General features: G+C 36.0%; 1 protein-coding gene across 1 annotated transcript in view; it reads left to right on the top strand.

Annotated features, from left to right (window-relative positions):
- Positions 1-15,629, top strand: part of LOC128988653 (arylsulfatase B-like) — a 55,670-nt gene that overhangs the window by 22,631 nt on the left and 17,410 nt on the right. Inside the window, exons 6-7 of the mRNA XM_054410140.1 lie at positions 12,275-12,410; positions 12,924-13,082. Coding sequence (XP_054266115.1) covers positions 12,275-12,410; positions 12,924-13,082 — 295 coding nt within the window. The remainder of the gene's footprint in view (positions 1-12,274; positions 12,411-12,923; positions 13,083-15,629) is intronic.

Here is a 15,629-nt window from a genome sequence, read left to right as displayed (position 1 = left end):
TACTGTATACAACTTCTCTCACCTCACTGCAAGATTAGTTCATACACAGCTTGGTGCGATTCCACAATCGTGCTTTCATGGATTGGCATGCCCTCTTATCGACTCAAGGTTTATGTGTCAAATCGAGTTGCAGAAATACAGGAAAACATCCCACCTTCATTTTGGCAACATATTTCATCACTAGAAAATCCAGCGGATGTTGGGTCAAGGGGTACCGCCCCACAAGATTTGATTAACCACACACTTTGGTGGAATGGACCTGTCTGGTTGTGTAACTCTGAAGAAAATTGGCCAAAGTCTGTCTGTAAATCTTTACCTGAAGAGTCTATCCCTGAAACTAAGATTCTCACAGTTAACACTCTCTCTGCTGTTCCGGATGAACCATTTTCTCTCCTCACTCGCTTCTCATCTTGGACAACACTACTTCATGTTTCCGCATACCTGCTGCGCTTCATTCATAACACCAGAAATAAAGTTAACCAAATTGGGAATTTAACTTCTCAGGAGATAAAAGAGGCTCATAACCTGATTTGTAAATTGGTTCAACGAGAATATTTTTCTGAAGAAATCTCATGTTTGAAATCCAATAAACCTTGCTCTGTACGCATTAGACGCCTAGCTCCTTATCTGGATAAAGATGGCCTCATTCGAGTAGGGGGAAGAATAAACAAGGCTGATATCTCTGAAGATCACAAACACCCCGTCTTGCTACCTAAAGGTCATAGGTTAGTTGATATTTTGATTGGCCACCATCATGTCTTATATTTGCACTCTGGTCCAACTCTAACTCAGGCTATGCTGGCAAACAAGTACTGGATTCTCAGTGCTAGAAGCTTAATAAGATCTAGGATCTTTAAATGCATAAAATGTTTCAGATGTAAACCTCCTCATTCTTCTCCACTCATGGGGGAATTACCTATGAATCGAGTTACACCTTCAAGGCCATTTTCCATATCTGGTGTAGATTATGCAGGACACTTCTTTGTGAAGCAACATCTACTAAGACGAGTTCAACCTATCAAGGTTTATATTTGTATATTTATTTGCTTCTCTACTAAGGCGGTACACATAGAAGTAGTAACCGACCTAACAGCGGATGCCTATTTAGCCGCTCTTACCAGATTTGTCTCCAGACGAGGAATCGTTTCAGATATTCACTGTGACAATGCTACAAATTTCACAGGTGCATCCGAAAAACTCAGACGCAACTTTGAAAATTTAATCAAGGATTCCACAGTACAATGCTACGCTGAGAATTTCAATATTAAATTTCACTTCTTACCTCCACATGCACCTCATCAGGGAGGCCTTTGGGAGAGGGCCGTCAAAAGTGTGAAATTTCACCTAATAAGAGTCATTGGACAACAGACCCTGTCACTGGAAGAGTTTTCGACTTTAATCACCCGTATTGAAGGAATGATGAACTCTAGGCCTATAACTCCTCTTTCTTCTGATCCCTCGGACCTAGAAGCTTTGACGCCAGGTCATTTTTTAGTAGGTGGTCCTCTTATGACACCTCTTGAACCTGACTTGCGTAGCATTCCTATCAACCGATTAAAACGCTGGCAGTTAGTCCAACAGTTCAGTCAACATATCTGGGCTCGCTGGCAGAAAGAGTATCTGTACACTCTTCAAGAGAGAAATAAATGGGTCAACCCCAAGAAGAATATTGAAGTCAATGACTTGGTTGTCATTCATGAAGACAACTTGCCTCCACTCTCCTGGAAGCTTGGACGAGTTCTCTCCGTTTCACCTGGTACTGATGGAATAGTACGGGTCGTGCACCTGAAGACCGCAAGTGGACACCTCTCTCGTCCTGTGACAAAGGTGTCTGTCCTTCCTATGGAATAGTGAAGAGGAGTTACCACCCCCCTTTTTTATTGATTTTCTCATTTTTTGTGTTGTTTTCAGAACCCAGGGGTTCAGGGGGGGCCGGTATGTTAAATATTTAGTAATTCAACTAAGGACATTTAATAAAATATTTATTTAATAACATATGAACTATATACAGTCAAATATAAACAATTAATCAAGTAGTATTAACATTCAAGTCAAGTTTTTAGTTCAGTTATTGAAAGGATACAACAGCTGATATGATGACATCACTGTCCAAAGTTCACTACAGCACTTCGTACTAGTCAGTTCAGTTTAGACTCACCTCTCTCACAGTACACAGTGCTTACCTTTTGGTTTAGTTCATATTAAATATTTTAATCTCTCTTTCTCTCTTACCGCTCCAAGTGCATTATTTCATCATTTCTCATTTAAATATGGATTCCAAATTTATAGTACCAAGTGTCAAGCTAGGATCCAAGAAGATATTTTTATTTAAAGTAAATGTGTTGTAAATTTTCGTGTACAGTCCAGAATATTCATGAGTAGTGAATTGCTTTCTTTTTATTAATGAAGAAGAGTTTTAATTTAAATCAGTGAAGAATTACATACTACACAACAATAGTCATTTCTCAACATCATCTTTCATCTGTGGTCCTTCGATTCTCGTCACTCTGGCCAGAGCCATCGCTTCTCTGCTCATCTTGTTCCTGTTCTACCAAAACCCTAATGGATCTTCAGTTTTAGGATCTAAAGGTATTTCTCACAATTTTACCTCTTAATACCATATTTAACAAGTACTTCCGACTGATTAAATGCGTTAATCAAGTCACAAGGTATCACTCCCTCCCTTGGTTTTGGACTTTCACTCAAAACATTATCGATAATCAAAGTCATTTCCCATTATTGCATTATCTGTAAACAACTTGTAATGTAAACATATCGGTGACAGTTTAAAGAAACAACCTTTACCCAAACAACGCTTTGTTATTTAATAGATGGCGTATTCTCTAAACAGTGGTTGGTATATCACATTAAGAGAAACTGTGAAAAATCGCATAAAATTGGGGTTTTGGACGTTTGTAATTTTATTTCCTTAGTAGGTAGGCCAGGGAAAATTACCTGTATCAATAATCGTCGTAGAAATGTGGATAGGTATGGATAGTTGGGTAAGCCTCCGTACCCAAGAGATGGGCTACTATCGACAGTACGGTCCGGCGATTGCAGCACAATAGCGATGAGTAGAAACCGAAAGTGACATATTGGAAAAGGGAGTTTAGCAGCATTCGTAAACCTTTGTTACATTCGCAACGAAATCTAAAAGATCTTCCGAGATCGCAGCAACATCCACGATCACCCATTCCAGTTGTGATTTAATAGTTAACACTTAACACAACAACCGTCATTGAAGTGCCGTCAATCACTCGTTTGTAAGCTCACTTGGTTTGGATTTGCTTAAAAAACGTGATCGGAAATGGTTGCTGTATTTGTAAACAACATTATTTTATGTAAACATATCAGTAACAGCTGGGAAAAAGAATCTATCCGAACAGCTGTTCGTCATTTCATAGATGACGTATGTGGTAGACATTGGGAGAAAACTTGACAAAATCCGCACACAATTGGGTTTTTGAAAGTTATTTATTTTATTTCCAAAGTACAGTTACGCCATATTTTAGTAGCCAAAAAAACTCTCACCCATCCAGTGAATACATAAAAATGATTTGAAACTTGATCGGTACTCTCTCGGAGTAGGCCGCGTAAATGAACATTTTGGCGGTACAGCCAGAATGACAGAGACAGACAGACATATAGACAGACAGGCAGACAGAAATTGAGACAGGACTCGTGTTCGATTTCTTAGGCTATAAAACGTAAAAATAACCAAAAACTCCATGATTCTACGCAATGTACAGACAAAACTGTAATTATATATATATATACAGTACAGTCTTTGCAATCCTGGCAAGTTATAGCAATACGGCCTTAATGGAGTACGAGATAGATCACTCAATCGTCGGGTGCGTAGTTTTTGTTGTAAAAAATAGTACAGTAATTGAATTTAGTGTAGGCCTACTACAGTATATGAAGTGATCTCCGAAACGGCCGTAGTGCCATAACTTTACCACAGGATTGCGAAGACTGTAAGTAGCCTTTATGAGCTGTTTTAGTTTGCTTAGAGTCAAGGATATATTTCGGCCGAATTAGGCAATTTGTTTCATTTCATACTAATGTTTTAACATTATATTAAAAATACACTTGAACCCAGGTTAAGTTTTGTACAACCATTGCTAACTTTTCTTACTACGGTACTCTGGATCTGGATCTCAGATAAGAGTAAATCTCACTTTTAACTTGCAATAGATTCCAATACGTATTGCCAAGGTTGAGGAGTTCACTCTACTGGTAACAGTATAACCTATATACAGGGTGTCAAGGTTATTTCGCCCGTGGCATAGTCGTGGTCCACGGTGACCCTGGTGCAAGTGCTATTTGTAATTGTTATCTCAGATAGTATTTGAGTATAGTCTTTAACTGTATTGATGTTTCGAGTTTCAACAGCCCACCCTGCTCTCAGGATAACACTTATCACGAATCAACTCCTGTAAGGGTACTGAAATTCTACCCAAGTAGTAAAAACCCTAGGCTTATTTGATAAAATTCTAACAAAGGAATAATACATGAACTGAGGGATTGATTTTAGGATATTACAGTCTAAATCGTAGTTTTAATACCAGGCCTACTAAATGTGAATGATGGATTAAATATACCAACCTAACAATCCGTAGCTTTTCTCACAAAAATGTATTAAAAAGATAAATGTTTAATCTGATAGGACAGGGGAGCGAGCTGGTCTAGTGGTTAGAGCGCGTGACTCCGGTTCCTGGGGTCCCGGGTTCGAATCCCACCAAATCACCAATGGATTTTATCTAAGTGATAATGCCGTAACCCCTAGGTCTAGTCTGAAGAAATGTGAAAAACAATCCCGGGCTTGTGCCTAGCATCCTAGGATAAAACAAAATCAAATAAGACAACATATAATTTTTGAAAAAAACATATTAATTCTAAAACCATTCATATATTATAATGACTTAATTTAGTTAAGCATGTTTGACTAACGAAGTTAAAACCAAGGGAAAACTGCATTTTAAAACGTTTTTATTAGCTCGCTTTCTTGTCCGGTACAAATATTGCAATCAATTTTATACTAAGTTCCCGATGAGCTAGAGACTTGAAAGTTGAAACATAGCTCACAAATGGATGACAATGCAATATTATATTATTTAATTTTCATATTTCCCTTGGGCTACGCCCCATATCATGGGCTTGTTTTTTTTAGCTCGCTTCCCTAAAAATTTTGATATCAATTTTTTCAAAAGAAGTTCCCGATGAGCTAGAGACTTGAAATTTGAAACATAGCTCACAAATGGATTACAATGCAATATTATATAATTTAACTTTCATATTTCCCTTGGGCTACGCCTCATGGGCTTCCAAATTTTCAATGTTTACATTTTGAAAGAATGTAAATACTGTATATCAATTAATTTAAGTCAGCTGCAAATACTTAAATTTGACAGTCCAAAGAGCAGAGGTTAAGAGGTACAAGTTATGCTCCTTTATTCAACAGATATCTATACTATTTAAAAAAAATCTAATGGTGTCTGTCTGTATGTGTATTGCTAATAGGTGCAAAAACTACTGAACCAACTGGGCTAAAAATTTAACAAAAATATAGTTACCATACAAAGGACCATTATAGGACTATTCACATTTGGATACTGACGTAGGCTTTGCCCCTTTGGCTTTAAAAGTTCTGAGGTGAAGATTTTAAAAGTAAATATTGATTGGTCTCTATGGCTGTGATGAGAACCACTAACAATGTTTGTTTACATTTGGTTTGGCATTTAAATGTAAACAAGAAGAACTGCTAAACTGCATAACTTTAGACAGCTGATACAAAGAAATTAAATATAATATTTTCCATAACTATGAGGTAGGTTTATTTTAATCTAACCTTTTATCATGGATTATTTATTCTAAAACTATGCCAATGATTATATAAAAAAAAAGATTCTATAACCATTGCTGTATCAACTCCCGGTATCAACTCCGGCTCTGCTTTGGATTTTTTTAAAGCGTCTAAGTTATGAAATAATATTATTGATATGATTTCATGGAAACAGTATGAAAATTACAATGTATAGGTGTTTTATATTTTTTTTTTAACTTTATTTAATTTACAATCTGTTCAAGTTGAACAATAAGCAAATGATATAAATAGTAATACAAAAATAACTTGAAGAACATGAGCTAGTGATTGACCACCGTCAACACTAGCAAACAAAGAGAATTTCGATCACTTAGCCGAATCTGAATGGTAGGTCCAATATCGTATGTCGCTTCAGTCTGTAAATGGTGTTGTGATTGTCCAATAAATTAAGTGCAAGATGATTTGAATGATTTTCCAATTTTATAATGTATTTTTCACTATATTTTGTAATTTCTTCTTTTACTGTTCGAATTTGAAGATCATTGTGAAGTGTTCTGTTGGTAACAAACCAAGGAGCGTTGACAATTTTACGTAATAATTTTGATTGGTAACGTTGAATAATTTCAATGTTTGAGGTACTTGCTGATCCCCAAAGCTGAATACCATAAGTCCAAATTGGTTTTACAGTAACAATTTATTTTGTGTACTGAGTTTTGATTTAGATCCAAGAAGCCAATTAAGTTTAGTTGTTTTTAAATTTAGATGTTGCCTTTTAGTCCAGATATGTGCCTTCCAATTAAGCTTTGCATCTAAGTGCATGCCCAAGTATTTTATTTCCGTTACTTGAGGGAGGTGAATATTGTTCATGGATACTGGAGGACATGTAGCCTGATTTAAGGTAAAAGTAATGTGTGCTGATTTATTTTCATTAATTTTGAACCTCCATGTTTTAAACCAATGAGAAATTTCATCCAAGTTTAGCTGTAAATTTGCTGTAGCTTGAGCTGGATTGTCGTGGACAGATAAAATCGCCGTGTCATCCGCAAATGTAGCAACCATAGTGTTTACACTTTCTGGTAGATCCGATGTATAGAGAATATACAAGTATGGTCCAAGCACGCTTCCTTGGGGGATTCCTGATTCTATAGGGTAAAGGTCAGTTAAGTAATTTTGATGTTTAATTTGGAAAGTTCTGTTGGTAAGATATGATTTTAAAATAGGAAAAACTGAATGGGGTAGTAACTTCTTAATTTTGAATAGTAAGCCAGAGTGCCATACTTTGTCAAATGCCTGACTGACATCAAGGAAAGCAGCAGAACAAAATTGTTTGTTTTCCAAACAGTTTCGAATTGTATGAACAACCCTATGGACCTGCTCCACGGTGCCATGTCTCCGTCTAAACCCGAATTGGTGTCCTGGAATGACGTCGTCTTCTTCAAAAAGAGCTTGTAGTCTTTTGAGGAACAATTTCTCAAACAACTTGGACACTATAGGCAAGAGACTTATAGGTCTGTAGGAAGTGATTTCATGAGGAGGTTTTCCTGGTTTTGGTATAACAATTAATTGGGCTTTCTTAAATTGAGTTGGTATGTGGTCTAGTCTCAATATAGAATTAAAGAGAAATGCAATAAAAATCATTCCTTTCCTTGGCAGTTCTTTTAACATTTTCCCAGTGATAGAATCGTAACCAGGAGATTTTTTCGGATTTAGCGATTTGTCAATGGTTGCCTTAATTTCTGTAGGTCTGAATTTTTCCAGAGGAAAGTCAAGTTGAAGTGGAGAGTCCAAGAATTCTATTATTTCTTCTTCATTATTGACCACACCTACATTTGGCTTGAATACATTGGAAAAGTAATCCCCGAAAGCTTCAGGTTTTTCTATGTCACTCTTAGCCCAGCTTCCATCCGGTTTACGAATTGGCGGGATTGAAATTTGGGGTTGCTTCAGCCTTTTTGTTACTTTCCATAACGAGTAATCCGTAGCTTCCGTAGCCGACAAAGATTGAGTATATTCTTCAAACCATCGGTTTTTTGTGTCTTACAATAATCTTTTCAAATTCCGTGCTGCTCCTTAAATTAAAATTAAATTAAAATTACAATGTATAGATGTTTTATATGAATTTGGAGGCTACTTCAAATAAATTCTAACTGCTTCACATGTGTTAGATTAACATAACATAACTTGCACATCACATTGTTTTTTTTTTTTTTTTTGTATGTATATTTAGGTAAATTAAGTTATTGTGTTTTGCTAAACCTATGCTTAAATTAAACTAAAGAATATCATCAATAACTAAATTGTACGTCGAGTTTTGTTTTTTAAAATCTGTTGTAATGTGTAACTATAATTCATTATCAAATGGTAATACAAAATGCTCTTATTTTATCTTAACATAGCTTTCAGTTCACATTTACTTTATTTGATAAATTTATTATTTATGTTTTGCCACACCACTGATTAAATTAAACCAAGGAAAATATCATAAAACTAAGCAGTACACATGTTCCTTTGTTTCTAAAATCAATGAAATATCTATTAGGTACTATGTCTACTTAATGGTAAGTGTGCAAAATGTAAAGACAATGGACGATGGAACTGATTAAAAGAGTTTGTATATTAAGTTGTTTGTTGATATTTTTTTAGAGTAGAATCAGAGATGCAGTGAAAAATATAGGCCTACTGTATTTGCTATTACATTTTTAGTCCTTGATGTTTTGATAATCATATTAGTTTTGTCTACTGTCTTTAATGCTAATTTATTTGTTTAAAATTTTTTATAGTACCTATAGATATAGTTTCTTTAATATTTCAAAGACTGTATTGGTAAGGTACAGCAAAATTTCTAAAGTTTATAACAGCTGACTTAGTTTTGCTACTGATTTATTTTTTTTTTTGTTTTTTTTCAGAATTTATTTTACAATTTGTTCAAACTTCAAATACGAGAACAATAAGTAAAACATATATCAAAACAATGTCAAGAAGCAAGCACCTGTTCATCAACAAGTCTTGCCAAAAATTGGATCAGTCATTTAAACATTTACAGAAATCTGTAGCTTAGGTCCAGCACATGCACAACACTTTTTAATCTGGTAATGCACTGTCTATTGTCAAGCAGATTAACAGCAAGACTGTTCGGATGATATTCTAATTTTTCTTGATAATTTTTGCTAAGGTCTGTAGGCTAATTTCTTTTTTCACTGATTTAATTTTGAAGTCATTCCTAATTGTAGTGTTGGATACGAACCAGGGTGCGCCAATAATTCTTCTCAGTGCCTTAGCCTGAAATCGTTCAAGAATTTCGATGTTGGATTCGCTCGAGGTCCCCCAAAGTTGAATTCCGTATGTCCAAATTGGTTTGATCATAACTTTATACAGTAAAATTTTGTTAGCCAATGATAATTTTGAATTCATACCTACTAGCCAATTGAGTTTACAAAGTTTTAATTCCATTTGCTGTCTCTTGCACCAGATATGAGATTTCCAATTTAATTTTTTGTCAAGAGTTAGACCTAAATATTTTACACTGTCTGCCTCCGTTAAAGCTACATTATTAATGGTTACTGGAGGATTGTACTCTGTTCTCAGAGTAAAAACAATATGTTTGGACTTGTTTTCGTTGACTTTTATCCTCCACTTTTTAAGCCAATATTGGAGCTCAGTCAAGGCAGCTTGTAGATTTATGTAAGCGACTTGAGGGTCCACATGACTCGACAACAGTGCGGTGTCATCAGCAAACGTTGCAACTGTGACGTTGGGGACCATAGGGATGTCTGCTGTACATATCAAATATAGCAAGCGACCAAGAACACTCCCCTGAGGTACTCCAGACTGTATCGGCTTCAGATCAGATAACGAATTATCGAATTTTATTTGAAAATATCGATTGGTCAGATATGATTTCAGAAGGTTATACAAAGAGTGAGGGAGAGAGGTTTTGAGTTTAAACAGAAGTCCGACATGCCACACCTTGTCAAACGCCTGTTGGACATCCAAAAATGCAGCAGAACAGTACTGTTTTTTCTCAAATGTGTTTTTTATAATATCCACTAATCGGTGAGTTTGTTGAATGGTGGAATGTTGTTTGCGGAAGCCGAACTGATGATCCGGTATTAAGTTTAATTCATCAACAGTGGGGGTTAACCTTTTAAGTATTACCTTTTCAAACAACTTTGATACTATAGGAAGCAAGCTTATGGGTCTGTAAGAAGATGTGTCATTAGGTGGCTTGCCTGGTTTTGGGATAACAACTATTTGTGCAATTTTCGGTTGAACAGAAAAATTTTACAATCGTAACATAGCATTAAATATAAATGTCAACAACATAATGCCTTTACGGGGTAGTTCTCTTAAAATCTTTCCAGTGATGAGATCGTACCCAGGACTTTTCAAGGGGTCAATTTCCTTAAAAATTATTCTTGAAACCTCTGAAGGATTGCAAGATTTTATAGGCAGTGACAACTGATTTGGTGCATCCAAAAATTCGTAAATTTCACTTTCGTCATTGGGGGGATTTGGAGTAATATGCAGTAATACATCAGAAAAGCGATCTTCAAAAACCTTCGCTTTTTCTTCAGGGGTTTTAGCCCAGGACCCGTCAGGTTTCCGAATTGGAGGTACATGTTGAACTGGACGTTTAATATATTTAGTAGACTTCCAAAGAGAATACTCTGCTGCTTCAGTTGGGGTTAGATTGCAGATATAAAGGCGTTTGTTAATAATGTCATTTGTTATTTATTTAGTATTCTATAAAGTAAACAATAAATTAAAAAGATTGATATATTTATAGTTAGTAGGTAGGCCACACATTCAATCTAATACATAAATATATGAAAAGAAACACAATTAAAACCTTAGATTTCCCACATGCCTCTGTCTTAATCTGATATAGATGCATGAAATAGATTTAACATCCACACACATTAAAAACTAAAAAGTAGAAAATAATTTATAAATATGTGGAGAGTATAAATACTTGTAAGATTTAAAACGAAAAACGTTGGGTGCATGCAATTGATAATATAATACAGTTCAAAAGGTGAAGGTAATTGTAAAGGTCACCACCAACTTCGTCATGTCCAAGTTTGTCACATCTAGGAAAATCAATGAGCAGTACTAATTAGGGTGGACAGTCTACCTGCCCCACCGGGTATGACATGCCTCACTCCATTCGAACGGGAACAATAGATCCTATTATAGTCACAGATCACAAGAGAACGGTCAAATGTCGTTCTGAATCTTTACCCTCCAAAGTTTACTGATGTTAGTTCTTCATGCAGCTGAAAATTATGCAGAGATGAAAGGCATTATATCAGCGGTGCGGAGAGGACCAGGCATGACGCAAGAAGTGAGGAGCCCACCCGCACCTACCCGCTCTGGCAGGAGAGCTGGGAACAGGAGAGACGGGGACGCTGGACCAGGCGACTGATTCAGCAAGTCCAACCTTGGGTAAATCGGTGGCAGGAAATGGATGGATTGGAAATGGAATGGTGGAATTTTACCTCATCCAATTACTGACAAGTCACAGATTTTTCCAATCGTACCTATTCAGGATAGGCAAATCTGAGTCACTCGATTGTATCTACTGCCCAGGCACTCACGACGATGCAAAACACACTTTTTTCCACTGTCCGTGATTGGAAAGGTCCCGCCTGGAGGCTCAATACAACGTAGGACTGCTATCGGTGGACACGGGTCATCCCAATAATGGTGGAGGGTGAAGACTTGTGTGTCACATTCTGTCCAAGGTATTCACCGTGCCCAGAAGATTGACCTTGATCGAGATGCGAACTAGGTAATACAGAACAGAATTCCGGAAACAGTGGGAGCCCTAGGGCTTAGGTCACATGTTGGCCTGACTTGATGAAATGTGACAAACAATCCCAGGTCTGTGTCCAACAGAGTAGAGGGAGTTTTTTTTTAGTGAGTAGCTGATCCTCTCAGAGTCTCACACTACAGGCTGGCTACCTGTTTGGCAAATGCATTTTCCCTCCTCTCCCTAAAAAGAAAAAAATGGTAATACAAATCTATTTCTCAAATTACTCAGCACTACCTTACCTCCTCCAGGGGAGCGGCCCATTAGGAGTCAGAAGAAAATTATAAATGTAAGCATGGGTTGTTATATACATCAAATTAAAAGTCATAATTAGTGTAAAATAATGAAGCAAATGCAAACTCATTCGAACAACTGAGAAAAAAATGGCAGCTGTTCAAAAATTGAGTTTGCGATGCAATGGATAATCAGACTTGCACTTGTGTGCCTTACTGAGGGTTCACTGGATCATTCCATGGAGTATACATTGCAAATTAACTAATTTGAGGGCTTATAGACAGACCCCTTTCTCTTAAAAGCGTTTGGATTTCTATAATTAAAAAACACACCTAAAATGTAATTGTATTATCAACAACAATAAGGCTTACTGTAAATACATTTTTCCTGTATTATTTCAGATTAAAGAGACACCATGGGAGGGAGGTGTTCGTTCAGTCGCAGCTATCTGGAGTCCTCTGATGCAACGTAGACAACGAGTCTCCACACAGCTGATGTACATGACAGACTGGCTGCCTACCTTGTACTCCGCTACAGGTCTGCACATCTGCAATAAACCAAACTATATATACTGCCTTTAACTATGGATAGAAATAGACATTCCATTATTATATCAGTTTCGGAATAAAATGAACTTAGTTGAATTTAGTCAGAAGCAAGTTCTCCAGTTACTATTTTCTGTTGAATATACCAACTTTTTTAATTTAACAAAGCTATCAATCTGAAAATGACAACTTATTGTAGGCTATAATACATTCAAGTAGTCATATTCAAAGAAATCAAATTTTAGTTGGTAGCACATTTTCCTAGTGGGCCATAAAACAAGTTCTTTCTTAGTAATAATTAGCTATAAGGATAGTCCCTTGTTGGGATTGCTACTTCAGTACTGTATCCATGATTCAATAGTATAATAAAGGAACATCATTTTGAACTGTAAAAAATCAAAAAATTTAATTTATTTCAAAGAATATTACTCAGGTACCGTTAACAAATTCTGACAAAGATGAACAACTTTGGTCGCCTACTAAAGTTGTAATCCCTGTTCTTTAGGTCATAATGTGTCTGAACTGGGCGAGATAGACGGTGTAGATATGTGGGAAGCCCTGGTATCTGACAAGACTTCACCTCGTAAGGAGTTTGTTCACAACATTGACGACGTTGGAGATGTTTACGCTGCCCTGCGGAAGGGAGACTGGAAGTACATCAAAGGTAAGCTCTATAGTTTTTCTTTGAGTTAAAACACAGACAATAGATTAACTAACCTTCAACGGTTACTCTATTGTCTGTAAACTTTATTGTTATGGTAAGGTAGGATTACTTAACCCATTTGGGAAGGAATAAATGCGCTGCCTGCAGCACCCTCTGTCGGCAATTAATATTACCGAATTTGTAGTCTCTTACTCTAATTGTTATAGAAATAAAACCTTAGGTAATAAATTAATAATTGTTTCACGATTTTGTTCATAGTAAAATTATCTACAAAAAAGTGGTATACTGTAAGTAGATAATCAATGTGTAAAATTAAAAAAAATAAAATTATTAATATAATTTAAACAATTATTTTTGTAATAAAACTTGATTTACAAATCCCAAGATTAATCCAGACACCAAATTATACTACTATTATAAAGTTTAACTGATTCCCTACGTAGAAAAAGCACAAGTTGTTTACTTTTATAAGTAACTAGCTGTGTACCCGTTCTACGCACGGGGATCTTTTAGTACTCAGTTAAAACCTTCATATATAAAAACAGCAGTTGGTTTGCATATTTTCAGATATGCTGGCCAAACTACATATTATATATAACTTCATTTTAGCGAATTTCCCATATAGGGAATACGCTATTACCGTAGTACTCATGGTAAGACCTGGACCCAAGACCGATTTAATTTTTCATTTTGAGGTCCCTAGAGGCCAAAAACACCATCCGTTCAAATTCATATATATATTTATATCTGTATATATATATGTGTCCGTTAGCGCGATAACTCGAGCAAAAATGATCCGATTTTGATGAAATTTGGTACAAACGTGTAAACCTACGTTTATTCAAACGAGTTCGCGATCCAGCATAATCGGACCATGGGAACGGGGGTTTATGGGGGGTTTTATGGGGTAAAAATGGGGTTTTCCCATTTTTGAACCTAAAAACAAAACATTTTGTGATTTCTTTCTTAACCGTTTTGTAGAGCTTAAAAAAAGAAATAATTTAGTATATTGAAGCGCTGTTGTATGCCTAACGGTCACGGAGAAAATTCAAAAATAGTGTAATTAAAAATACCCATGTTATTCTTATGGAGAAAATGAAAATTGTTGTAGTTTACTTGCTTATGGGTACATATTGATAAAATTTGTCAAATTTATTTATTTCATCCTATACTATTGACGTATGGTCAAAAAACACTTTTTACCTTCCCTGTAGCAGCAAACCTAAGCACTCGTTAAATCTAATGTTATTTAAATAGGGAATAATATGTCTTTTTTATGGAAATATTTTAGTAAAAATGTAATCAGACGAGTTGAAATTCGCTTAGTCTGCAGGTTTGCTGCGGCGGGGGTATTATGTTGTTTGTTGTTGTTCCGGATTGGTATGACAATCAATAAAACGTTAAATTACCTGTGTTAAGTTTCCCAGCATTAAACAACACTGATTCAAGGTCTTTTTCCCGGTTATCAAAACTCAAGAACAATTGTATACACAAAGAATCTCTATTTTCATTTACGGATACCCTACAAATTATTGCACTTGCCATTAATTAAATCCTTTATGTAAGGAATAACATTTTAATCTTACTTGGTTTGGATTTTGGTTTGGTTTGGATCAGACTGGGACGGGTGGCGTCGTCCTGTAATCTAGCTACTAGGAGGATAATTATAGGGATGCACTGTGGATGCGATGCTACCTGGTGTGGATCAACGTCCGCACTAGTGAGTACTACGACTATCCGCAGTACTATCCTAAATAATTAGACCAATTCGTTAATTACGAGGAAAAAATGTGGTTCGGATTCCACAATAAACTGTAGGTCCCTTTAGTTGCCATTAGCTGTATGGGCTATTAATTAACAGCTGTGTCTAAGGAACATGTCGGCCTTAGTCACTAACAAGACTACAAGATCGCGCCACTCATCCTACACTCATCCTTCACTCATATTTGGGTTAAAATACACACATAGTGGCGTCCCCATCTTAAATAATTGATAATTGATCATTTGCTTTTCAAAACGTGATCGGAAATGGTTGCGGTATTTGTAAACAACATTCAATGTAAACATATCAGTGACAGCTAGAAGAAATAATCTTGATTCGAACAGCTGTTTGTTATTTCATAGATGAATATGTGATAAACATTGGGAAAACTTTACATAAAATCGCACAAAATTGGGTTTTTAAACGTCCGTCATTTTATTTACAAAGTAGTGACGCCATATTTTAATGGCCATAAAGACAATCTCGCCAATCCAGTGAATACATAAAATGATTTGGAACTTGATAGGTACTCTCGTTTTTCAGGAGAAGGCCGCGTAAAATGACTCTTGGGCCGTGACAGACAGGAAGACAGACAGACAGAAATTTAGATGAGACTTGTTTCGGTTTCTTAAATGTATAAAACGTAAAAATGACCTAAACGTTTATGATTCTGAGCAATGTACAGACAAAACACTAATTTTATTTATATAGATAACATAGAAAACAAATTGTTTGTTTTACCTTACCACAGCTGATTTTGGGTGATATCTGGTTTCCATGGAAAC

The sequence above is a fragment of the Macrosteles quadrilineatus genome, unplaced genomic scaffold (assembly GCF_028750875.1).
Source record: "Macrosteles quadrilineatus isolate MER2022 unplaced genomic scaffold, UCM_ALF_1.0 Scaffold_3__2_contigs__length_128488019, whole genome shotgun sequence".
In the NCBI taxonomy this organism is placed as follows: Eukaryota; Metazoa; Arthropoda; class Insecta; order Hemiptera; family Cicadellidae; genus Macrosteles; species Macrosteles quadrilineatus.
Note: the sequence above shows the minus strand (reverse complement) of the source record. Positions and strands in the feature narration are given on the sequence as shown.